At 44.9% G+C, this 27,006-nt stretch overlaps 2 protein-coding genes across 2 annotated transcripts; both read right to left on the bottom strand.

Annotated features, from left to right (window-relative positions):
- Window positions 1-1,149: 1,149 nt before the first annotated feature.
- On the bottom strand, window positions 1,150-2,356 carry LOC105941907 (mitochondrial ornithine transporter 2). Its single transcript, XM_012927426.3, has one exon. It carries the CDS (start codon window positions 2,212-2,214, stop codon window positions 1,309-1,311), a length of 906 nt encoding a protein of 301 aa, XP_012782880.1. The 5' UTR covers window positions 2,215-2,356; the 3' UTR covers window positions 1,150-1,308.
- An 11,785-nt stretch (window positions 2,357-14,141) lies between these two features.
- Window positions 14,142-16,344, bottom strand: TAF7 (TATA-box binding protein associated factor 7). Its single transcript, XM_004586492.2, has 2 exons — window positions 16,099-16,344; window positions 14,142-15,985 (listed from the first exon to the last, which is right to left on the bottom strand). The coding sequence occupies exon 2, from the start codon at window positions 15,620-15,622 to the stop codon at window positions 14,573-14,575; it is 1,050 nt and encodes a 349-aa protein (XP_004586549.1). The 5' UTR covers window positions 15,623-15,985; window positions 16,099-16,344; the 3' UTR covers window positions 14,142-14,572.
- Between the last annotated feature and the right edge of the window lie 10,662 nt (window positions 16,345-27,006).

Genomic DNA, 27,006 nt, shown 5'->3' with positions numbered 1-27,006 from the left:
CTTTGGGAGAAGAAAGGAAATGAATGAAGTGATAGCCATTCTGCTTCCCAAAGACCTGATAACCAAGGCTTAATAATATACAGCACAGCCTATAATCCCACTTTAAAATGGATGTCATTATTTTAATGGTAGAAAATCTTGGGGAAGTCCACAATGCCTACTCTGAAACTTTAATTCACACCAATGTGCAGCTACATTTTCCTCTTCAAAATCTACTTGCACAGGAAGTAAGCATTAGGCCTAGTAGTTAAGCTGCCAGTTAAGCCCGTGTTAACACATTGAGTGTTGGGTTCCAGTCTGGGATCCACTCTCCATTCCTGCTTCCTCCTAAGGTGTGCCCTTGGAGGTGGCAGGTGATCACGTCCTCGGGTCCCTGACACCCAAGGTGGCAAATCTTGGTACCTGACTCCAGCCTGACCCAGCCTTAGCTTTTTGGGAATGAATCAGCAGATGGGGGATATGGCTTTGCCTGCCTCTCTCTCTATGCCTTTCAAATAAAAAAATAAAGGCAGATTTACCGAGCAAAGGAAAGGGAAAGAAGGATCTTCTATCCTCTGGCTCACTTCCCAAATGGCCACAACATCCAGAGCTGAGCTGATCTGAAGCCAGGAACCAGGAGACTCAGCTGAGTCTCCTACACAGGTACAGAATCCCAAAGCTTCAGGCCATCCTCCGCAGCTTTCCCAGGCCATAAGCAGGGAGCAGGATGGGAAGTGGAGCAGCCGGGACACAAACCAATGCCATATGGGATACTGGTGCTTGCAGGCAGAGGATGAGCCAGTTGAGCCACTGCACTGCTCCTCAAAAAAAAATTTAAATTAAGTTAAAAACTCTACATGGGTATCTTGACTCTTAAGCACCCACACAAAACTTGTTAAAAGCATTAACAGCCTCATATTGTGCCTGTGTTAAGCAAACTTTAGAAAAGACCCTATATCTTCCACAAATAAACAGTTACTTATGCCTATCTTCATGAAACATAGTCAAGTCTCTGCTTGGGGGAGAGCATTATTTAAGATTAAACATGAAACCGAATTACATTTTCCCCTGAAAGAACTGTATTTAGGCTTTCATATTAGGTACATTGTGGGCCTCTGGCCTCCACTCTTTATGCCAGCAAAAGCGTAATACAACTATGGCAGAAATGTTACGATGTGAAGGTCCTTCCACATGTCGAAGATGTGAGAATGAAAAGCCAAAAATCAAAATTCCTGCCATGTAGAAAAAAGAATTCCACATAGGTTTAGTACTCCAAGGATTCTGGATGGAACTGCTGTCCACAGACACCTGGCTTAGATCCACCTGCGCCTAGGCAGGTTCCAGCTGGCTCATCATCATCTTCCTGCTGTATTCATAAGCCAAAAACAGTGCCCCGTTGGCAGGGATGGCTCGAACCATGGTAGGTTTCAGTCCAGAGTATAAGGCAGCTATTCCTTCATTTTTGACCACACTTACAAGAGTTCCCAAGAATCCTGCCTGTTTTCCGTACATGGAAAGAACTTGAATCCTGGACTTAATACAATCCACTGGGAAGATGATGAGCCAAAGGGCAACTCCGGCGACTCCGCCACTTAACATCAAGGGGACAGGGCCCAGTTCATCTTTGGATTTGCCTGCGGCAAAAAACGACCGGCTCAGTTCATAGCCACCAAAGAAGAAGAAGTAGCCAGGAACTTCTTGAAGCAGAGTGCTGGACAGGCCGTGGTAGAAGCCCCAGAAGCCATCCTTCTGCAGAATACTCCTCACCACTGACAAGATGGTGTTGTGGCTCTTGGTTATCTTCCCCAACATCTCCAGTTCGTGCATGGTCTGCAGCCGGCACTTGACCAGCTCAGTGGGGCAGAGGGCCAGCGCTGCGAAAGCTGAGGCGAAGGAGCCTGCGGCCGCGGACTGCAAGTCGTTCAGTTTCGCCTTTTTGTCCAGGCCGGCCACTGTCCTGACAAACTGTTTGCAGAAACCATAGCACATGAAGAGGACAGAGTTTTGCGCCACGAAGGCCAGCAGCGCGGGGCCCGTGCCCCTGTAGAGGCCTCGCAAGCCCACGTGAGTGTAGGTCTTGAGGAAACAGTCGATGAGGCCCGAGTACAGGCGGGGGAAGGTCTGCATCTTGACTTTCATCGTGTCAAACGGCTGCCCGGTGAGGACGCACGCTGTGCCCCCGATGGCGCCCGCTGTGAGGTCGATGGCGGCCTGCAGGCCGGGACGGGACTTCATGTCCGCCGCTTGCCTGCCGCGGTCGGCGAAAGGAAACTTCCTGGAGCGTTGTTCAAGCTCCGCCGCCGGCTCCTGGCTCCCATCCCGAGGCCGAGGCCGCTTAACTCCACGCTGGGCCACGGGGCCGCCCGGCCCTGCCCGCGCACCGGAGTAACCCTCGGCCGGGGGCCTCGAGCCGGCCCGCCCGCCCGCGAGCCCCCAGGCGGTGCCTGCAGGTTGCATTTCTGGTGTCTATTAAGGGATATGTAACGCAGCCACCCAGCACCTTCTGACCGGGAGGCCGCTGGCGCCGCAGTTCTTCTGCTGCAAGGGGTAGGGTGGGGGAAAATAAGTTAGAGGGACCGGGGAGGGGGAAGGGGGAGAAGAGAAAGGGTGTTTGTCTTGCTTCTCTCCCGGCTCTCAGAGGGCAATTCTCTCAGTGGATCTAACCTGGATTCACAGGGACAATATACAGAAACAGCTTTTAAATAGAGCTGTCTGGGGATTGTTGCATGAAACCTGGTGGCTGCTTCCTTTTTCGAAAAAAAAATTTTTTTTAACATGGAATAACGAAGCGTATTTCTGGAGCATAGTATGCTAGTTAAGCACACGCATACAGCACGAATTGATCAAATCCAGGAGACTGGTACTTCCAGATCCCTATCACTACTTTGTGTTTGAAGGCCTTAAAGTACTGGTTGGTCACAACATAGTCTATGGTCAGGGTAAGCAGACAGCAGGCTAAGGCTTCAGTGTGCTGGATTCTGCCACCCCCGTAGGTGACCCTGATGGAGTTTTGGGTTCCTGGCTACCACCGGACTCAACGCCGGCTGTTGTGGGCAGTTGGGGAGTGACCAACAAATGAAAGAGCTCTCTATCACACTGCCTTTCAAATAGATGAAAGTCATAAACATAAAATGTATATTGTATTTTAAATTATTTTGATGTTTACCTTTATCGTTTTTTTCCCCAAGGATTTGTGGTTGCCGCTCTGGTGGGACCTGGAGTACTGTTTCTAAAGGTAAGACGCAGTAGTTGATGTGTAACTTGGAAGGTGGGTCATTTTTATGGATCGCTAAGAAATGTGATAGCAAAGTGCTGTATGGCCCTAGGAGTGTGTAATTTGCTGAATTCCGAGAAAGTTGAAGGTTCACGAGGAAGTTGAAGGTTCACGCAAGTTTATGCAGTAAGATGGACGTTTGGGTGTGTTAGATTCGCTGCTGGTCAAAATGTTAGATTCGCCGATCGCCAGGGAAAGAATAACTCAGCCAAATATATGCAAAGAATTTAGATGGCCTTTATTTCAGGGAACCACGGTCACAGGCTTCCCCATGCAGCAGAAAGACAGATGCGAAGGACTGGACCCTTTTTGGTTGAGGGATATGGGTCTGTGTTCCTCATTGGTGTAAGGGTGGTTCCACAGCCCAGAGAGGCCCGCCAGAATTCTGCCATTCTTTCTGGCTCTGGTTGGAGGCAAACTCCGCCCTTCTCCGGTTACTGTGACAGCCATCGGGGTGTAATACAAGATGTTATTTGGGCATTGGTGAGGGGGTCTCTCAGATATTTGTAATCCTAATATCTGAACACATTCCCTCTAGGCTTACATTCTGAATCTTAGTCACTGTTTTATTTTGGAGGTCAAAACAAAGACTGCAGGTCAGAAAGTAGGCTGAAATGATTGTTTCATGTGGAAAGTGTACCTTGTCTGATTGTCCTTTGGTGTCAACCAGTATTTAAAAGTGAGGCACGGAAAAGCAGGCTGTATGTGGAGAGTTTTTCTTCAGTTGTCTTGGCTTTGTCCTTGGAGATGTACTGGTGTCAGTAATCCCTTTCTTGGGGACTGTATGCTTTCTTCAGAGATCATCTTCCGGTGTTTTGAGGTGGTGGGGACGGTAAGGGGAGAAGTTATGTTCTAAGATGCTGATTTAATGACAGTCCTTTCACAGAATTTGCTTTTTTGCACCCCAGCCTGCATGTATAGCTGTTTTCTATGAGTTGAGGCCTTCTTTGGATAGATTTATCCAGAAAACCAAGCTTTGCATCTAAAAATTTATGGAGTTTCACAGGGTGGGATAAGGATCTGGACCATCTGTCCATCAGTGGATCTTCTATTGCCTGCCCCAAGCAGCCCCATCCTCTCTGGAACGTTTTTTTTTTTTTTTTTTTTTTTTTGCTTGCAAAAAAAAAGAATTCTTTGTTGGGGGTGTTGTCTCTATTACACACCCCTTGCAGATGTTTGTCAGTAAACATTCCTGGTTTCTGAATTCCCTTATCATGTCACCATCATTGATTCTCTGATCAGCACTCCCTTTTGCAGTTGCTATTCACTATTGTCTCCTAGTCTCTCTCCTTGGAAATTAACATCTTCTAAAGGTCCTTTCTGTCCTTGCAGCAGGCTTTTTGATAGAGAAAAAAGGCAAGAAAAGTCTTCCATTTAAACTAGAACACTTACCTTAAATTTTTAAAATTCTTCATATCATGTTTGAGGGATAGCTTTTCAGTGCTCCAATTTCACCCCCAGGAAAAGCAAGGGAGAAAAATCCTATTGCAGTATTTACTGTGCAAGCTGTATCAAGTTATCTAGATGTCCCTAAGGGATATTATCTTATTAGTAACACATAGAAGGAAGTACAGGGGTGGGTGTTGTGGCACAGCAAGCTAAGCTGTTACCAGCAACACTGCCATCCCATATTAGAGCAGTGGCTTGGGTTCTGATTGCTCTATTTGCAATCCAAATTGCTGTTAATGTAGCAAGTCCTTGGGACCCCTGCCATCCAGATAAGAGACCTGAATGGAGCTCCAGATTCCTTGCTTTGGCCTGGCCCAGCTCTGGCCATTGTGGCCATTTGGGGAGTGAACCAGCAGATGAAAGAGCGCTGTCTCTGTTTCTCACTCTGCCTTTCAAATGAATAAGTAGATCTTTAAGAGAAAATAAAGCCCAAGGCCTTCTAAGTCCAATAACATGGCCTACCTATACTTTTCATTGCCAAAGAAACTGAAGGCATATAGTCAAGGTTAGCTGCTGTGAATCTGTGAAGGTATTACTATCCTCTGGCATTTTACAAATATTTGCCATCCTTCCCTATAAATTAGTTCGGTGCCATGTTGCTATTTTATCTTTGCATGTGGACAGCTATCATGCCAACTGTGCACTGGGTCCCTCTGGGCTCATAATACACACCTACTGCTAGTCTTTGAAGTTCTGTTTTCTCCACTTTGATTCTCTAGTCAATGTTCTCAGTTAAGTTCAGGATCTTGAACTTAAAGAGCTGAAGGCTCTCCATGTACCCACTCTATGAACCTTTCCAATTGAACTTGGCCTATTTTTGTAAATGATTTTTATGTGAAGTTGTTTCTTAGCTACTTATGAATAACAAAGTCACGCCACAAACTTAGTCCCATTAAAAAGCATTTATTGTTTCACATTGTTTCTGTGGGTCCAAAATCTCCATCTGAAGATCCCAAAAGCAGTCTCTACGGCCAAGTAGTGGTGACTCAGCAAGTTCTGGCTATGACACATCCAATTCAGCTTCCTGTTAGTGCATCCTAGGAGACGACAGATAACAGAAACTCTTGGGCTTCTTTCCCCCACATAAAAGACCCAGATAGAGTCCTAGTCTCCTAAGTTCATCATGGCCCAGCCCTGGCTCTTGTGGGCATTTGACATATGGACAGTAAGGTAGTAGATTAAGGTCTGTCTTTCTCTCTGTGTGTCACTTTTTTAAGTATATGAAAGCAAACAAATATTTATTAAAAAGGGCACTTAGCTTAGCAGTAAACACATCTGTGGCTGTGGCAGGTGCTGTGGTACAAGTTAAGCTGCTGCCTACCATGACAGCTTTCTGAATCTAGCCGTGGTTGTTCCACTTCCGATCCCATTACCTGCTAATGTGTCTGGGAAGGTAGTGGAAAATGGTCCAAGTCCTTGGGCCCCAATCACCCACACGAGAGACCTGGATGGAGTTCCAGGCTTCTAGCTTCAGCCTAGCCCAACCCCAGCTGTTGCAGCCACTTGGGGAGTGAACTATCAGATGGAAGATCTCTGTCTCTTTCTCTCTAACTCTGCCTTTCAAATTAATAAGTAAATCTGAAAAAGAAGAAATGACACATTCAGGCAGGCTTTATGGAACAGCAGATTAGCTGCAGCTTGGGACACCCATATCCTATTATCAGATGGTTTCCAATCTGGATTCCTGCTAATGACCCTGGATTCCTGCAACAGATAATGACCAAGTATTTTAGGTTCCTGTTACTTATGTGGGAGACCTGGATGGAACTCCAAATACTGTTACACAAGCAACAGAAGTCAAATTCCAGAAAAACTTGTTTCTGCTATTATATACCGGAAAATCAGGGTAAAGGAATTTCAAACATTTTAGTGAAGTCCATCCCTCTTGAAAAGAAGAAACATCCAAATGACATTCTCCCTATCAACCATTTGAGTAGTCAAGCAGTTACTAGAGAGAATGGGAGCTGGCATGTAGCGTAACACCTTACGCCTTTGCCTGCCCATGTGAGTGTCAGTTCAAGTCCTGGCTGCTGCTCCACTTCCAGTCCAGCTCCTTTTACTTATGGTCTGGTAAAGCAGCAGAGGCTGGCCCAAGTCACTGGGGCCCTGCACTCATGTGGATGACCCAGAAGAGGCTCCTTGTTTCTAGCTGGCCGGAGTTGGGCCAGTCCAACCATTTGGAGAGTAAACCAGTGGATGGAAGATCTCTTTCTATCTTTCTCTCTGGAGCTCTGCCTTTCCAATATAAATAAATAAATAAAAAGGGTCCATTGCAAGTATTTGGAAACTGTTGTAGGAAAAGGGAATTGTAACTCACCAAACCTCTGTGGTGGAAAAGCACTTGGCATTTGAAGTATAGAAAGGCCTGTGTGGCTATGGTGTGATGCACCATCTTCCTAGTCTGTGTTTTCACTTAAAATTCTTCCTGGCTGAACCGGCATTGTGATGTAGTAGGTGAAGCTGCTGTTTGGGATGCCCACATCTTACATTGGAATGCTGGTGACTCTATGTTGAATTAATCTTCTTGCTAATGCACTTGGGAAGGTAGTGAATGGTGACACAAATACTTGGACCTTTGCTACCATTTAGGGACACCTGGATGGAGTTTTTGGCTCCTGACTTTGGCATGAAACAGCCTTGGCTGCAGCCATTTGGGGAGTAAATATAGCAAATGGAAGAACTCTTCTTCCACCACTCTTCCAAATAAATGCATAAATCTTAAAAAAAAAAAGACTGAATAAAACATTTTTGCTGGAGGCCACATATAGATCACTATTGCAGAATTCTGTATAATAGCAAATTAGAAATGGAAAATCTATTGCAGAATGTATAAAATTCAAAATAAAATCTGTACTGTGAAAAACAAGAGATTTATAACCACTTGAGCAGGACCCTCGGAGCATGCCCCACATTGGGGACCTGGGATGGGTGCGAGGCTGGGTGGGGCTTCTCCCCTTATCTCCCCTTTTACCCCAGATACAGGGAAAAAAAAGCAATAATGTGGAAACAATAGTCTTACCAACTTTCCTGTAACCCTTGACCCTTTGTGTCCTAATCAACTATGTAAGGATTGTCAAAATAAAGCAATTTCAATAAAAAGAGATTTATAAATATTAATAAGGAAGACTTCAAATAATGTATTTGACTAAATTTTCAGGCTACTGTTTGTAATGAAATCCTATTTCTTCTGCTTCATATAGCTACACACATATATAATATATTGTAGGCCAAATAAATGCTTGGATTAATAAGTATCAGAATGATAATGAGTTTACATTGATGTGAGAGGAATGACTTTATTTCTTATGCAGTTTTTACATTATCTAAAGTTTTTCAAATGAGTCTTTTAGTATTGTAACATTTAAAACATTTTTCTGAAAGTTTTTCAAAATTTCTGTTCATGAACCCAGAAATACTGAAAAGCGTAGTCCTATCATGACTAACTTACTAGTCAAGGGAGCTTTGAGAAAATAAGTTGTTTATGTTAACTTGAATTAACTTGGATTAACTTACTTGGCTCATAACCTTACAACTTTGTCTTTTGGAATTTATGTAACACATGATTACTTTGTTAAGAAGTCTTTTAATAATAATGCAAAGCTGTATGTAAATGAATCAAATAAATAATAAAGCCACTGTAGCAAACTGAGTTAATCTGTTTATCTCACAGATATAATTGAAGCAAATTTGTTTCTGCTATAAGCTAATGTATAAGCTTTGATTTAGAAAATGTTTTAAATTTGCAGTCATTCGTGCACATTTTAAACTGCCATTTCTTTATGCACACTGTCTACCATTTGGGTAATTATTGAAGTGCTGTTGTGAGACATACCTTAGCAAGCAGGCAATATTTGTCCCTAATGTTCACTTGCTGAATCTCAGGCATTGTTAAAAGTGAGTCCTTTGTATAACTCAACAGCCAACAACACCACAAGTTAGATATCACTTCCATTTGAGAATGGATTCAGGGCAAATGGAGTTACCTGTTTATAAGGGCAGTTTTCTGCTGTCATGTGTCTGGAATCAGGTGTCAGCTCCACTCCCATTCTAGCTTCCTGCTAATGTGTACTCAGGAAGCAGCAGTGGTGGCTCAAGTAGTTGGGTCCCTGCCCCCCATGTGGGGGAACCAGAAAGTAAGCCTCTGGGACTCAGCGCAATAGCCTAGTGGCTGAAGTCCTTGCCTTGCTCATCCTGGGATCCCCATATGGCCACCGGTTCTAATCCTGGCAGCCCTGCTTCCCATCCTGCTCCTTGCCTGTGTCCTGGGAAAGCAGGAGAGGGTGGCCTAAAGCCCCCTCTTCCCATCTCGCTCCCTGTTTGTGGCCCGGGAGGGCAGTAGGAAAATGGTTCAGGGCCTTGGTCCCCTACGCCCACATAAGGGGTCTGAAGAGGGCTCCTGCCTCCTGCCTCTTGCCCCCTGGCTTCAGGGAGTGGGCAGCTTGGGGAGTGGGCCGTGGATGATCTCTCTGTCTCTCCTTCTTTCTATGAATCCGATCTGCCTTTCCAATGGTAATAAATAAATCTTTGAAGAAGGTAATCCACTAGATGGGAGATGCATCTCCCTGTACCTCCCAAACAAGTAAAAAAGTTACCAGTATCACACAGTTAACAGGTCACTACATTAGGAAACAAATTTAGGTACATTTCCTGATCTTGGAATTTTAACCTTTATTGTTCTTCAGTACATTTTATAGTGAGTGAGCTTTGGGAAAAATGTCTCCCCAGTGAATTTACACCTACTGGGGGATATGAGCAACAGATAATGTATACTTTAGTGAATTAGTATGTTCCAGTAGACTGTGGAGTACATGAAATTACAGACACTGAATGCTTAACTTGATACTGCATATTTGAGTGTCCAGTAAATTTGGTGCAGTGTTGTCGAATGAATGAATGAATGAAAGAGGGAAACAGTATTGGCAAAAATGTATAATAGGGTTACTTAACCACATGACAGTCAAAAAAGCCTTGCAAAGGGGACTTTTAGATATAAATTAAGTGGGACTCTGAAAGAAATCTTCTACCCCCAAGCTGTAGGCAACTACCTAGGTTTAAATAAGTGTTAACTTAAAGTTACTTACTTGTTTAACTGCCTTGTGTCTAAGTAAGTGTTACACTGCTGGCAGAAAAGCAGCCAGTGGCTTGTGGGCATTCTGGACCTGATTCATGCCAACTTTGTGCTAACTATACCAGTATGCCAGCACAGTTGTTTGTTTTTGTTTCTAGATAAGTGGGGAGGGCAGGGAATGCCAGGCTGGGACATGCCACCCTGGGCCCCAGGTTGAGAGGGCTGGGGAATGGGGTCTGGGAACATATTAAAGAGGGAGTGACTGAGGGCATGTTTGACAGGAGAGGAATGACTTCTGGGGTCTTAACACGGCCTGGGCCACTGCACTTGCAAAACAGAAGGGAGCTGAGACAGAGCGGTTTTTGTTTGTTTACAATTTTTTTCTTATTATTATCATCTTATGGTACCGTTCCATAGACCTTGGGATTTCCCTTATCCCACCTTAAATCCTCTCCTCCCCCACTGAGTTCCCCTATATTATTACTATAGTATAGTTCTTCATAAATGGTCATATGTCCATCATTGCGTGCATGAACAATGGCAAAGAGTCCAGCATCCTATTGTCAAGATATAGTTAATGGTTTCATTGATAGTCCACCTTTGATCTGGAAATAGATATTCATACTGCATTGTATCCTCACATCTAGATATGATAATCTCCATTATAGTTACTATACATCCCTTTCAATGAAAAGCCACAACACAAAATCAATAACATAAAGGAAAATAGAAATTTACAATGCCATGAAGTCCTCAAGAGGTTTTGATAGTTCAACAGTCCTGATTTGCCATTAATCCTGCCACTTCAATTGCAATGAAATCTCTAGAATCCACTGGCTGTCACTGTCCACCTTAGAGTCTCCATCTGCCCAGATATTCACTGCCAGTGCTTGGTTGGAATAGTTGATCAATTTGTTCTGTCCTCCATCCTCTGCCATGGTACCAGGCATCCTCTGGAGGCACCAATGTACTGCCATGTCCTCCATGCACATTTGGATATGCTGTCCACTGCTCCTTCTGAGCCACTGACGAGGCCCAACTCTGACACATGCACTCCACGGTCAGACTATGGATCCTGCAGTTCTCTCCATGGTTGCGGTTCTGAGTCCAACGGTTCAGTTGGTAGGGAACCGCCAAAGAAACCTCATCTGAGGCAATCCCAGACCTGATTCTTCTGTGTGTCTACCAATACATGGTCCGATAGACAGAGTAGTTTTGAGGAGGAAAACCAAAGGGTATGTCCAAGTTAGGCCAAAGCACCCACCCATGTGGGAGACCTGGACTAGCTTACATCACCTGTGGCCACTAGTGCTTGCAAAAGCTGGGGCTGGGAGGTATGTCTGGCTGGGTTAAGCCACAGTACCTGCCCACAAGTATTGGAGCAGGGGGTGGGCCACATCAGGCTGGGCCATAGCACCCACCAAAATGTGAATGAACTGGATCTAGAGACAGATTCTATAGGGGAATTGTGGGCTCACTTCAGTGAAACTGCTGCACCTGCCAGTTTACGTAAAATGCTGGAGGTAGTGATGGGCCAAGTCATGCTGGACCATGGAACTCACTTGACAGGAATCCATCTGACACTTGTGGAACTAGGGCTGGCAAGGGGCTGGCAAGGGGCTGGGTGGGGCCAGGCTGAGCACCTGCTAGCACATGAAAAGGCCAGGACTGAGTCAGATCATGCCAAGCAGGGCTGCTGTACCCATAAGCATATGTGGGAACAAGCCTACTAGGAGAATTTGGGGAACTCCCCTTCTGGGCCACAGTTTCTGCTGAGTAGCACAAGAGCTGTGGCTGGAGGAGGGCCAGGCCAGGGAAGACTGCAGCACTCATCAGCACTTGTGTGGGCCAGATCTGGGGCCAGACTGAGCTAGGCCAGGCCACAGCAGCTAGTGGCACATATGAGAGCCAGGATAGGGTGTGGGCTGTGCCCAGCTGGGCTAGGTTATAATACCTGACAGCACACCCAAGACCAGGGGCTAGGAATGGGCATGATAGGGGGCTCTGGGGATTTCCCTACTGGGATGCAGCTCGTGATGGTGAGAGAGAACTGGTGTGGTGGGTGAACCAAGCTGGGCTTGGCCCCAGTACCATATGGCATTCTGGCACTCAGGAGCACCAGAATGGGTATGGGACAGGCTGTTCCACGCTACAGAACCTATTGAGTCACATAAGAGTTGGGTTGGGAGGGTAGGCCAGGCTTGGCTAGGCTGTAACACCTGGTTTCCTCCTGGCCCAGTGCTGGCTGTTGCTGGCATTTGAGGAACAAACTAGAGGATGGATGGTCTGTCTTTCCCACTCTATAGCTCTTCCAAATAAATAATTGAAAAAAAAAAGTTTGTATATACCTACCAGATAGGAAAAAGCTACTCTTTGTGCCAGGCAGGAGGTGACAGTGGCTTGAATGAGAGTGGGGATGAGGATGAAGTAGTAATTGTGAAACTTTTTTAGGAAGCGGCTAGGGGAAAGGAGAAGCCAAATTTATGGCTCAAGTCTTAGCTTCAGGAGTTAGAGTAAGTAGTAGCCTCATTTATTTTCATGAAAAATCAGAAGGAAGACCAAGTTCCAGGGGAGCACAAGTTCCATTTCATAGTTTCCTGAGGATGAATCTGAGTGTGCTTCCACTTCCAGGACACAGTAAAATCTGCTATAACCTGAGGTCCAGAAAAGAGCAGACTTGAGGCCAGTGGGAAGTTAATCAATGAAGCAGTAATAATGGCAGGAGTATGCTATTTTGTTAGTCTGGCCACTATGTTTTCATTTCTGATGGCACTTAGCTATCTTTGGTGCTTTGATCTTGCTTAATAGCAAATTATTTGAGGAGCTGCCATCACGGAGTAGCAGGCACCAATTGGTTTCCTTGCAGCTCCACTTCCAATCCAGCTCCCTACTAATAGCTTGGGAAAGGCAGTGGAAGATGGCCCAAGAGTTTGTCTCCTGGTACACACTTGGGAGACCTAGATGGAGTTGTGCACTTCTGCCTTCGGCCTAGTCCAGTCCTGGCTGCTATGGCCAGCTGGAGAATAAACCAATGGATGGAAGATTTCTTTCTCTTCCCCTCCACCTCTCCCCGCCTCCCCCCCACCCCCCCCACCAACTTTTTCAAATGAAAAAGCAAGGGAGATTTTGATTAATCCTAGAAGTTCTACATTGAAATTTTCAAGTTGTGAAAATGTTTTAGTAAATGAAAAATGGTCTCATATGGGAAAAATACCCTGGTCAAGTCTCAGCCTTGGTTTTACTTGGGTTCTAGATAATTGGTTTTAATATCTCACTGTTTCCCGTCAAATAGAAATGTTGACTGGCCCTAAATTTTTACTTCACGAAGCTAATATTTTATCAAATTAAAGCATTGTTTTCAGCAAATGAAGCTGTCAAGAGTGAACTAATTACATGTAACTCTTCACTTTATAAATTTTATCACTGGTTTTTCAAAGAGATCGAGTATAAAGTGTTAAATTGCTAAAGAAATTTCAGAATACCAGCCTATGGTACTTACTTGCTTGAAGATTTTGAATATATGAAATGGTTAAATCATCTTTCAGGATATCAAATAACTGTAAGAATTAAATTAAAAATAATAATTAGAAATATATTATAATCCAAACCAATGCAATGGCTCACTGGACTTCATTTGCGAGCCATGGCTTTTATTCCCAACATTTTCTGTGCATAATAACAATGCTTTTTTTTTTTTTTTTTTTTTTTTTTTTTAAAGATTTTATTATTATTGGAAAGCCGGATATACAGAGAGGAGGAGAGACAGAGAGGAAGATCTTCCATCCGATGTTTCACTCCCCAAGTGAGCCGCAACGGCCGGTGCGCGCCAATCCGATGCTGGGAACCAGGAACCTCTTCCGGGTCTCCCACGCGGGTGCAGGGTCCCAAAGCCTTGGGCCGTCCTCTCCTGCTTTCCCAGGCCACAAGCAGGGAGCTGGATGGGAAGTGGAGCCGCCGGGATTAGAACCGGCGCCCATATGGGATCCCGGGGTTTTGAAGGCGAGGACTTTAGCCGCTAGGCCATGCCGCCGGGCCCATAACAATGCTTTTAAAAAGGGGTAAGAATAGGCCTTTATCTGCAGATATTAGGGTAGTTTAGAAGGGTTCTGAATGTCATGTTTCCCAGCCTCCCCATGGAGCAGGCAGATTGGAACTTTAATATAACACAGAAATGACATTTCCAGATTTCTGTTCTTTTTTCTTAAAATCCACAAGTTGCTTCTTTACCTGCAAAACAGGACCAAGGGACCATTCACTTAGCTCCTCTAAGAAACCATCTCACCAGATGCTCTGAGTACCACCTCCCACAAAATCACAAGACAAACAGATAAAAATTAGCTGCTTTTATTTGTGTTAGAAACAAGCTGATGACAATTACTTGTGCCTCTACATTTGGGCAACTGCTTTGATTTACCTATGAAAATAGCTACTATTGCGGGAACTTCCCTGCCCCTACACTAGGCCTCTTACCTATCTCAGGCAGCATGTGCAGCAACAGCAGCTTTTGGGAATCAGGGATATAGTGGCCTGCACTGCAGCTGCAAATAATTGGCAGGTTCCAGTGCTCATGCCATCAAACCCTACGACTCCCTGGCAATGATTTCCTTTCCCATTCTTTCTGCATTCCGTAGCATGAACACCTAGCAGAGGGTTTCTGAGTAGCAACATGATTAAAAAAAAAAAAAAAAAAGAGCTTCCAGTGTGGGAATGGATGGGAACCACTGTACAGTCAAGAGCCAGAAAAAATTACAGTCAGATTCTCTTCCCACTGCCCAGTCAGGTTTGACATGACTAATTCTGTCTCACTTCTCCAGGAGCGACTCCAGTTCTTCCTGCAGAGAGCTGAGCTGCTCCTTTTCTCGGTCTTCCTTCTGCTTGAGTTCGTCCAGCACAGCCTGGAACCTGTTCTTCAGAGCCAGGTTTTCCACTTTCATGATGAGGTCCTCTTGTCGTTTGGCCCTGTCCTGGGTTTCCTGAAGCTTGCCTTTCATATTGTCAATCTGCTTCTGGATTCCTATCACCAGCTGGCTTGTGCCCTCGTTTTCTTGGGGCTGTTCGTCGGACTCGTTGAGCTTGTCCTGCAGCTGCCTCTCCAGGTCTTCCTCGGTGTCTATGATGTTTATGTCCTCTTCATCCTGGTGCTGCGCCTCATCTTCATCCTCACTGCTGCTGCTGAGATCATTGAATATCTCCCGGAGTTCATCGTGTTCCAGGGAGTCGTGTCCCTGCCGGTGGCTGGACATCCCCGGGGAAGAGATATCCAGGCCTTGATTTTCCGCCTCCTTGGTTTCATCTTCAGCAATGATCTCCCAGCGAGTGCTCACGGCTTCTGCATCCGTGCTCAGCAGCCGCTTCACCTCCTTCTCCACATCTGGAGACTCGATGTACTTCTTCTTGGCTGTCTTTCGGAATCTTCTCTTCCTGACATTTTTCAGAGGCAGTGTGATGCCATGGTTCCAGACAAACTTCTTCTCTTTGTCCTTGTCCTTCTTCTTGCTGGCTTTGGGGTCAGCAGTCGCAACCGGCTCCTCCACGGGAGGATAGAGGTCCCCATCGACTGAGCATACAAGCATCTGGCAGATATCAGCGGTCTTGTAAAAGGTTTTTTTATCGATGGTTTTTAAGCTTTCCATGACGCATGGAAGATCCACCAGTTTGGAGGCCAGAGGGACCCGGTCCACTCGGACAATGCCATGGCGCCCATCAGGGTGTAACTCAATAGTCAGTCTGTCTTTTAAGTTGACGTGTCCAGACTGCACTGCCCTTCTCACAGTAGCGGCATATTCTGGAGGCAGACGTAGGATAAACTGGCTCTCCAGCTCGTGGGGGGCATCATCTTTGCTTTTACTCATCTTGATTTCTTTGTGGCTCACTTCTCCTAATCAACACTTGTTACAATGAAAAAAAAAATTCCAACTCCTGCAACAGTTTAAAAGACCAGCTGGTTATGCATTAAAACTTTGGAACAACAGAGTTCTGCCTAGAACAGCAGCCCCGCCTCTAGCTTGTCGTAGTTGGCAATCACGCCCCAAGTCTTTTTTAATATGTTGCACTCAACAGCAGTTGCTGGTTACTGACACACTAGCATCTTCAGTGAGGTCAAGTCCAGGTAAAGCTCTGAGATGCAATGCCGAGTTCCAGCCTCTAGGTGTCGGTGCCGGACAACGCAGAGACAGCAGCAGAAAGCGCGCAGGGAAACAAAGGGAGCTCAGCTCCTGCGGAATGATGACGGGACACAAAGTCAGGACAGACCGCAGATTCTCCCGAAACAAGGCTATTAAAGAAGGCGGGGGGTACGCAGTGAGCTCCCTTCGCCTCGGGTACTTACAGTGCCGCGACAATTAGAAACAGCTTCTTCGAGCCGCGGGAGCGGGTGGGGGGAGGGGAAGCCACCACTGGCTTCCAGGCGACAAACCGGAGCTTCTCCACTCGCCGATTCTTCCTGCTGCTGGGCGGGACGATCCGCTACTGATTAACAGTGCAAGGGCCACGGAAGGACAGAGAGGAACGTGTTCAGCAGAGCACAGCTCAGCAGCCCCGGCAGCTCGGCTAGGCTCAGCTCGGCAGCTCGGCTCGGCTCGGCTCAGCACCCCCGGCGGCCCGGCAGCCCGGCTCAGCCCAGCCCCCCGGAAGCCCGCCAAGTGCGGGTCCAGCATCAGAGTTTGCAGAAAGGCCCGCAACGTCACGGCGGGGGCGGGAGATGGCCGTGAGTGACAGCACGTCCCAGGCGGAAGTACGGCCCGCTCGGAGCCCGCGCAGGCGCAGTTGCGTCCTGATGCTTCCGCACCTGAACGGGACTCTCCGAAACTTGACTTGGTACGGGCTAAAGAAGTTTTTAGCTGACATAGTTCCAAAGTAGGAGATAATGAACCGAAAAAGCCCACAGTGCCGCCCCCCCGATAAGACAGCATTTTTACTGGACCGGCAAGCGGCTGCATGTTTGGGCTCGGGGTTACTGGAGTTTAGGACATTGCTCCCACCAAGTTTGCTTTTTTAAGTTTTGGAAACGTCTCGAGCGTTTCCCATGCTTTATCCGTTCTGGTGCCCCTGCAGGAATCTAAAACTGACCGCAAAGTTACAGAAAGGCCTGCCGTTCACTGTGTGATTCTGTGTTTTCAGTGTGAAAAGGCCAGGAGGGAGACACGCTGCTGGGTTAATTTCTGTAAATTTCTGTTTTGGAGCTTTCCCAAGGGCGTTGGGGAGGGGGGGAAATTTGTCTTCATTGTCTGTGACATGGGTAGAAATGTAAGCAAAGAACACAGCTGTGCTGTGGGCACCTGTGAACAGTCTGATTACATCAGAATATATAACTGAAGAATTATTTGCTGCCTGTATGTGCCAAGAATTTTTACATTGCTTTGGGGTTTCTTGATTTATTTTCTCACTCCATTGCTACTGTTCTGCTGTACTCTATCTGCTCTGTGGCCGCTCCGGCGTTCTGCACCTATTTATGGTACTCGGTGTAACTGTAACAGCGTCGATGTGTGTTTATGCTACTTTGGTGTAACTGCAACAGTGTCCACTTCTGTTCATTTCCATTTTTTTTTAAAGTAGGGCCTGTCAAGGGCATTTATTTCCTCTAAAATATTAACAGTTGAAAATCCCATACCCTATGCAATTGTACCATAAAAGCTTAAAAATAATATAATTAAAAATTAAAATAAAACATTAACAATTGAAATGTACGAGAACTCTCTTAGTAAACAGTTAACACTTGTAAAATGTGCTTTGTATCGTCCTGTGATTATTGTCTGCCTGACTCTGGATCCCAGTGCCAAATACTGGAATGTATGAGATGCATACAGTCTTGCTAGTTGAGTGAAGCAGTTGATCTGTCTAGAAATAACACAGTCTGAAATGTGTAATAAGTGGTTCAAGAAAACATTCTAAATCATCTTAAAAGGGGTTTAAATGACTTGCAGTACATTTGCTTTCTGAACTGCACCTGTTCTTGGGGATTTATAGTAACAGTGTGTGGGTGTGTTTTATGTGAACCGTGACCCCGTGATCCTGGAGGAAATGAAAGGCCTGGCACACAACCGCATCATTTCTCTCTGTGCTGTAGTATGCTGGAGAATGTTCCTGGTTCATTGGTGATTTCCAAGATAACCTAATCCCCGTTTTGAAGATGAAATTTTTTCAATCATCTTTTAATTGCACCTGGCTTTAGATTACGAATATGAGCATTTAATCTCTTCATAGTACTATGTTTCACCATATGCAGTGTAAGAGCATGTGTATGTATGAAAATAATTCAAATATTACTTTATGTTTGAACTCGCTGTGTGTTTTATTATAGCTTTCCTTGTCACAGAAGATATTCCGATAGGAATTCTGTACAATTCTAATTTGCCAAAATTATTATTTTAGTTAGTAAACATCTAAGTAGTAGACTATTACAGATAATTAAAGTGCTTTAGTACTAGCTTCTGCAAACTTGAAGCATGTTGCTTTTGGATTTCACATGTTTTCTAAATGTTGATTTTGCACCTGTCGCTGTGGATTATACTGACTTTACAGCTAAGATCTTTGCCATATCGCCAGTTGTTGCTTTCAAATCCTTTAGACATACAGGAAACTGTATGTGTAACTTGGTGGAAAAAAAAATTACCCCTGGGAATGTTCCATGGAGTATCTGTATTAGGAAGGAACCAGAGGTTTGGGGAGAACAATGAATTTTCCAGAGCAGTGGCAAGTCCTCCAGATTTCTACCTATAATTAAGGAGTATGGCAATCACTACTGCCGATGCTGTCTGAAAAGTCCCTTTAATGATCTTTGAAATTACTTACAAGACTGCTTATACTATGAAGGATAAAATAAATGTGGGCGATGGGAGAAGTTCTGGTTATATTTTGGAGGTCGAAAATTTTAGAGCTGAGAAATTTAAAAAACACGCAAAAAGTAAGCTTTATACTGTTCTCACTATAAACTTTAAAGAAAAAAAAAACAGTTTAATTTAAAATGTGTTGGGCCCGGCATGGTAGCCTAGTGGCTAAAGTCCTTACCTTGCATGCACCAGGATCCCATATGGGCACCAGTTTATGTTCTGGTTTCCAGTCAGCTCCCTGCTTGTGGCCTGGGAAAGCAGTGGAGGAGAGCCCAAGGCGTTGGGACCCTGCACCCATGTGGGAGACCTGGAAGAAGTTCCTGGCTCCTGGCTTTGGATCAGCTCAGCTCCAGCCATTGCAGCCAGTTTGGGGACTGAATAATCAGCTGGAAGATCTTCTCTGTCTCTCCTCATCTATGTATATCTGACTTTCGAATAAAAATAATTTTTTTAAAAAAGTGTCCATGTTCCTGTGCTATACTTTGTATTGAAAAACATCAGGGAGGGGAATTGGAGAGAGGGGAGAGTAAATCCCTTAGCTATGGAACTATGTCCACAAACAAATTTATGTCTAATAATTTTAAAAACCCGAAAATATTATCACAATGTCACTGTTAAGAGAAAAGGTGATGGAAAAAGCAGCCAAGAAAATGTGGGAAACATTTGAAAAATGTCATGCTGCTAACTAATGAACAGACCTTCTTGAGGGAAAAAACAGAAAACATCAAACCTAACTAACTTACACTGGTTTAAACAATGTTATCTTCAGGGTGGAGGAATCCACCATGGGGGGAGGGCATGGGGAGGGGTTGGGGGAATCCCAGAGCCTATGAAACTGTGTCACATAATACAGTGTCATTAATAAAAATAAATTAAAAATAAATAAATAATGTTATTTTGTATAATCAAATAACAAGGAAATAAAAAAGCAGGCCTGTGTACATCAGTATTGCTGCAGATAGTTTTGTCAAATGTTATTTATACATTATCAAGCCAGTGGTTAAGAATGCTGTTTTACTATAGTTTTAGTAATATATGATTACTTTAAAATACATTATGAGTGAAATGATCATCTTTCCATTTGACTGCTGTTTATAGTGCTTGCCCATATTCTGGCTAAATCGGATTTTTTTTTACTTGTTAAATGCTTTATTTGATGGAGAACTGAGCTCTTGACTATAATAAAAATTAAAAATATGTCATCTCAAAACCCAAAACAGAGTACAGAAAATGTAATCTAAACAAACTTGAAGTTTTGAGACCTGAATATTGTTTTGAGGAACAGTGTTATTTTACTCCTACTTTCTCTTTTTTTTGTAAGATTTATTAATTTATTTTGGAAAGGCAGATCTACAGAGAGAAGGAGGCGGAGAAAGATCTTCTGTCTGCGGGTTCACTCCCAAAGTGGCCGCAATGATTGGTGTTTCTGAAGCCAGGGGTTAGGAGCTTCTCTAGTCTCCCACAAGGGTGCAGGGTTCCAAGGCTTTGGGCTAACCTGTACTGCTTTCCTGGACCAGGAAACTAACTGGTGCCCATATGAGATGCTGGCACATGCAAGGTAAGGTTAGCACTAGGCTAGCATGCTGGTTCCTGCTTAATTCTTTTCCTAATGAAGTGTTAAGCCTGTGATTTTGAAGTGACTTGTGAGTATGTAATTGTAAAAGTTTAAATAAATAAGTAAATAAATAGGAAAGGAGGTATTAAAACAATTTTATCTTACGGGCCTAGTGTGATAGCCTAGTGGCCTAATCCTTACTTTGCATGCACCAGGGTCCCATATGGGCTCTGTTTTACTTCCTGGCTGCTACACTTTCCAACCAGCTCCGTGCTTGTGACTTGGGAAAGCAGTAGAGGATGGCCCAAAGCCTTGGAACCATGCACCCACATGGGAGACCTGGAAAATTTTCCTGGCTCCTGGCTTCGGTTCATCTTAGCTCCAGCCATTGTAGCCACTTGGGAAGTAAACTAGCAGATGGAAGATCTTTCTGTATTTCCTTCTTTCTGTATATTTCTTTTTCCAATAAAAATATGTATTTTTAGAAAATAATATCCTGAAGACCAGGTATTTTACAACAACCATTTTTAAACTAGTAGGCACATTAAAATAAGTAAATGAAATTTATTTCAATAATTTTATTAAATCCAGCTTACTTAAATATGTCATGTAATTGCTTAGAAATTATTACCAATATACTTGACTATTTTAAAATTTTTGCTTGAGTAGCAGGGAGAGATAGTGTGCACTCCCATCCGCTGGGTCATTCCCTGGTACCCACCAAGGCCAGGATTTTTTAAGCTGGGAGCTAAGAACTCAATCCAGGTCTCCCACATGGGTAGCAGGGGTGCAGCCAGCTACTTGAATTATCCTCACAGGCCCCTGGGGTCTGAATTAGAGGAAGCTCAAAGCAGAAGGCAAAGCCGGAAGTCAACACGGGCACTGTGATGTGGAACCTGAGCGTCCTAACAGGTGTCTGACTGCTGGGTTAAGTGTCTGCCCCTGCATGCTTAATTTATTTTAAATCTTCAGCGCTTAACATATGCTTTGTACCTAAAGCACATTTCAGTTTGAACTAGTGACAACATGACTTGTGAATATTGCATAGTGTGAGTCTAAAAGTCTATTTCTTCTAGACATCATACAGTCATGGCTTAGCATAAATTATTTCCTTTTTCTAAATTGTGAAGACTAAATGTCTTTATAGTGTTTGCATTATTCTTTCAGGTCTGCCCTTTTTTGTGAACTTTCAGAGGTCCTGGTCACAAGATACCTGCCTACTCTAGAGAACTTCCTTGTCTATATCCAGTTAAGAGAGCACTCTTGGGCCTGGCAGCATGGCCTAGCAGCTAAAGTCCTCGCCTTGAACGCGCTGGGATCCCATATGGGAACCAGTTCTAATCCCAGCAGCTCCACTTCCCATCCAGCTCCCTGCTTGTGGTCTGGGAAAGCAGTTGAGGATGGCCCAAAGCCTTGGGACCTTGCACCCACATGGGAGACCTGGAAGAAGTTCCTGGTTCCCGGCTTCGGATCGGTGCAACCCCAGCCGTTGCGGTCAGTTGGGGAGTGAATCATTAGATGGAAAATCTTCTTCTCTGTATATCTGACTTTGTAAGAATAATAAATAAATCTTAAAAACAAAAAGAAAGAGCGAGCGCTCATGGGGCCCGGTGCAGTAACCTTGGGTGTGGGAGACCTGGAAGAGGCTTGGTGATCCTGGCTTCAGATTGGCTTAACTCCAGCCATTGTGGCTGCTTGGGGAATGAATCAATGGATGGAAGAGCTTCCTCTCTGTCTTTCCTCCTCTCTGTATATCTGACTGCAATAAAAATAAGCAAATCTTAGAGAGAGCGCAGCTCTCTTCAGCTGAGGTCTGTCCTGTCCAAGTGAACTCTTCTATCCGTTGCTGAGTAATATGGTGGGAATGACTTATTCCTGTGTTTCTCAAAGTAGTTAGGAGGGAGTGGATAATGAACATTGTGGGCTATCGTAATTGCAAGGTTTGGATCTCCTAGCATTTGGGTGGGTAATAACGGGGCTTCCTGCTAACCATCCTGCATAGGACAGCTCCCAGTGGCAAGTAATGAGCTGGTTTAATATAGGCAAGGAACCTAACCTAAACTTGCTCTTTTGAGCCTTTTGTTCTTTTCGGGGGGCACTGGGATGCCTAAGCACCATCTACACATTTAAGCTACAAAGAAGCATTAGAGGGCCTTGTGCAATGGTTCAGTGGCTAAAGTCCTTGTCTTACAAGCACCAGGATCCCATTTGGGTACCAGTTCCTGTCCTGGCTGCTCCACTTCACATCCAGCTCCCAGCTTATGATCTGGAAAAGCAGTAGAGGATGCCCCAAAGTCTTGGAACCCTGTACCCACATGGGAGACCCAGAAGAAGCTCCTGGTTCCTGGCTTCAGATCAACTCGACTCAGCATTGTAGCCATTTGGGGAGTGAACCAGGGGACAGATCTCCCTCTTTGTCTCTCCTTCTCTCTGTAAATCTGCCTTTCCAATAAAAATAAATAAATCTTTTTTAGCTCACTTGACCATGATGTAAAAAGTCTGTGCCAGAGCTTGTGATTGCTTCTGTATAAATAAAGCAGACAAATTTCTTGCATTGTCCATTATGATCCAATAAATAAATAAGTAAATAAATCTTTTTTTTAAAAAAAAGGAAGCATTGGGCCCGGCGGCGTAGTCTAGCGGTTAAAGTCCTTGCCTTGAATGCCTCTGAATCCCATATGGGCACCGGTTCTAATCCCGGCAGCTCTACTTCCCATCCAGCTCCCTGCTTGTGGCCTGGGAAGGCAGTCAAGGACGGCCCAAAGCCTTGGGACCCTGCACCCGCGTGGGAGACCTGGAAGAGGCTCCTGGTTCCCGGCTTCGGATTGGCTCAGCACCAGCCATTGCGGTCACTTGGGGAGTGAATCATCGGATGGAAGATCTTCCTCTCTGTCTTTCCTCTCTGTATGTCTGACTTTGTAATACAATAAAAATAAATCTTTTTTAAAAAAAAGAAAGCATTAGAAGAGAGGAAAGTACATGTGCAGCCATTAACATCCACAAGAGCTAATTTTTGGAAATGTGCAATTATATAAGTATTGAAAATAATGGACAATCATTCTTATATCAATAGTCAAATAATGTAATTATTGGTTAGTTGTATTATCCACCCCTTTATATTGGGCATTTTTTACAACGTTGAATTTGAAGAGAATCCTTTTGCGCAATGCAGATCTCTATTTACAATGCTTTATTTCTTAGATTTTTTTAAGAAAAATATTTCAATAATGCATCATCTTGAAAAGGAAATTTCAACAGAGAAATTCCATCAGAATTCTTATTAGATCGAATTTTGGTAAACTAATACATGGAAACATCTGAGTCCAACTCTGAGGAAAGACCTTTTTATTAAACTAAGGTCCAGACGCAATCACCTTCCATAGTAAAGGGGCTAGTATTCTAAAGTCTCCGGAATTTAAAGCACAGTCCTGGGGGCTGTAACATGCGGCAGATACCACAGTGGGCCTCTGGGTGCCGCTGTCTGCCAGTGTCACCGACGGTTGTGACGCAGCGGATCCCGGAGGCTTTGGACAAACACACCCGCAGAGGGTCGGCACATCCTCCCTCGCCATCCGATCTCGGGCGGAACGTTAGGGCGCTTAATGGCTTCATATGAGACGCTTCCTCTGCCGGAAGCAGGGAGCAAGCGTGAGGAGGCGTACTGGACTCCAAGAGGCAGCTTAGAGCCCGAGCCTCCACAGAAGCAGGAACGTGCAGCGTGGGAGAGGCTGCTTCCTGTTCATGGTCTTTGTTCCCCCCCCCCCCCCCCCGGAGAACTACGTGGCAAATCCGCTGCAAGATTTCGGAAGGGAACGCTGGGAGTTTATAAAAGTGAGGAATCTTGCCGACAGCCAGAAACAACGGGTGAGTGTGAGAAGCCTCCCAGCCAGCATTACGGAGAGCAAAGACAAATGGATGTAGCAGGTGCGCTGGGGGAGTATCCAGGCCACTCATATATAAAACCACGGAAGATTGTGTATGTATATACATATATATGTGCATATATATATATATATATATATATACATATTTAAAATGTTTTTCCTAGAAATGTATTCGTCCTGGTAATGTTTGGTAACATAATAGCATTTAGCATGTTTGTTTTAGAAATTCTGGGAAACCTGTTAATAGAAGATGTACTGACGCTTAATCTGCAAATATAGGCACTGGCAGTGCCCCCAAATTTATTAGTTTTATTAAGCGTCTTGGATTGAAGGACCGTACTAAGCAGCGGGTACTCCCGAGCTGCTGTTGAAACCCTGGACAGAGGAGAAGTGCAGCTGCTGCTTAGTCATGAGAAAGGGGGCATTGCAACATAGGGCAAAACACTGGCCTTGGGGGCCCATGCCCAAACTTGGCTGTCCAGCCCCCCGTGGACAGCAGAGTCAGCCTGCCCTTCCACCACTTCTTTGCGTCTTTGGGTGGTCTTTAGTGGCCTCCATGATCCCCTTCAGAATTCTGTATACTTCCTGCGAAAGTCTTAACAGGATATAGAGTATCTGCTGCCCAATAAACACAGCCATGCTTGGTTTTACCATGGGAGAGAAGAGTGGACATGGTTTTAGGATCCGTTTTCTAAAGTCCTGGTTGAAATGGAGATTGAGAGTTATAACAGTGCAGGCGACTTTGACCTAGGTGTCTCGTCCCAACAGAGGTAAACATCGCAATTGCTTAACTGGTACAACAAAATGTAAAGTCCTGCATAAACAGGTGAAAATCACGTACAGGGAGAGGGCCACTTGCACAAATATTTCACCTCCCAGAACTGCCATGTGATGGATAGATGGAAATCCGCATGGGGAGCAGATCTGAGACATGTCACCCTGAGACACCAGCAAAGACAAACTCTCCCTCTCCTCCAGCACAGCCTCACTGCATCTCATCTGCCTGAGCAAAAACACTCCAGTTTCCCATCAGATAACCAGGAACAAACCCTGGCCTCTTTTGCACTTTCATGCTTCAGACCCTGTAAGGCCTCCTGTCTTTTCCTGACCCATGACTTGGCACCTCAACCACTGTTGTCTATTAGTATAGAGCATGGTGTGTTTGGGTAAACTGCCTTTGAGCTGACTCCGCAGCTGGTGACCAGAATTTGGCTTGGTGTCATCCATGAACCTGCTGTGATTGTGGACGACCACCACCAGAATGTGAAGAAGACGGCACATTGGGAAATGTAACCCGGTGATCCCTTTGACACTGCACCACACACAGTGTGATCCAACCACCTAGTCACCAAGTGGATGCCAACTGGGGCATGAGTCCTGCTTGTCTTTTCATGTGTTCCAAGATAGCTAACCTCAGTATCTTACGCCTAGAGATGCATAAGAGTCAAGTGCACCCAGCGATGCAACAACAGGTGATGAAGATACAGTCCTCCAGGGTTTTGTGGGTCACTGTACTTAATGGCAAATCCTCGTGTTACCCTGGCCCTTGTCCAGTTTTCAGGGTTTGCTGCCAGCTCTTTCTGACCACTCTGGCACATGCCAGAAGGCAAGCCAAGCTGCAGTTTTATGTAACAATAACCTTGGCCATGATTTCTGTGCTTGTCCTCCGTTTTAAACTGGCTCTGGTCTTCACCCTGTGCCTGCAATGCCCTGCTCTAGCCACGCTGCTGGGACAGCCTTTCAACTGGTCCAAGCCTGGATTTGGAGTGATTCCCAACTTAACAGAAGGAGGTTTGCCCATTGTTCTTACAATCTATGTGTGGCTTCAGAACACACACTAGTCTTTCAACTGGATAGTCTCCTTGAAGCCGACAAGGAAGCGTTAAGTGTTAACATTGGATTCATATGTATTCGTGTGAGTTATAACATTTTTCATTCTTGTTTATATTACCCTTTTAGGAATCCTCTGATCTCGGGGTTTAAACCTTCCAACAGGCTCCAAGGTAACCGAGGATGAGGTGACAGTGTTCTTCAGTCAAGGAACTATCAGAGACAGGCTGATGAGGAAAATCTGTTTACTCAGCACAAGTTCCAGGTTTATAAAGGCTAAGAAAGGGCGGGTAGGAGGGCGTATTCAGGCCATCCCTTTACCCAGTAGTGGCATTGTGATTGGCTAAAAGGCACACCTAATCCTGTTGACCTTCCAGTCATGTCAGAGTTTCATATACGGAGTTGGAAGTTCCTCATTAGGCCAGGGCAGGTAGGCTCTGAGCCATGCCCACCAGGTGCAAGGCAGAGACTGGGGACAATTTTCCACATCTCCCTCCTCTGATTTTGGAACAAATTCTTTTTTATTTCTTAAGATTTATTTATTTTTATTGGAAAGGCAGATGTATACAAAGGAGGAATCTATTGATTCACTCCCCAAGCGACTACAATGGCCAGAACTGAGCCTATCCGAAGCCAGGAGACCAGAGATTCTTCTGGATCTCCTACGCACGTGCAGGGATCCAAGGCTTTGGGCCGTCCTCGACTGCTCTCCCAGGCCACAAGCAAGGATCCCAGTGTGTTCAAGGTGAGGACTTTAAGCTGCTAGGCTACTGTGCCTGGCCCTTGGAACAAATGCTACCATAAAGGCTTCCACCAAAATGGTATCCTATATCCTGTGATTCTAAGATGTTGGTATAGACAGTGAGGGCAAATTTTTTTTTTTAAATCTATTTTGTTTTTCTTGTAAAGTCAGATATACAGAGAGGAGGAGAGACAGAGGAAGATCATCTGTCCGATGATTCACTCCCCAAGTGACCACAAAGGCCAGTACCGTCCCGGGAGCCAAGAGGAGCTTCCTCCAGGTCAAGCGGGGCTGCAGGGATTAGAACTGGCACCCACATGGGATCCCGGCACATTCAAGGCGAGGACTTTAGCTGCTAGACCACCGCGCTCGGCCCAAGTTGAGGATGAATTTTAAC

This window comes from Ochotona princeps, chromosome 19, assembly GCF_030435755.1.
Source record: "Ochotona princeps isolate mOchPri1 chromosome 19, mOchPri1.hap1, whole genome shotgun sequence".
NCBI classification, from domain to species: Eukaryota; Metazoa; Chordata; class Mammalia; order Lagomorpha; family Ochotonidae; genus Ochotona; species Ochotona princeps.
The sequence above is the reverse complement of the archived record's forward strand: the minus strand, read 5'-3'. Positions and strand labels throughout refer to the sequence as shown.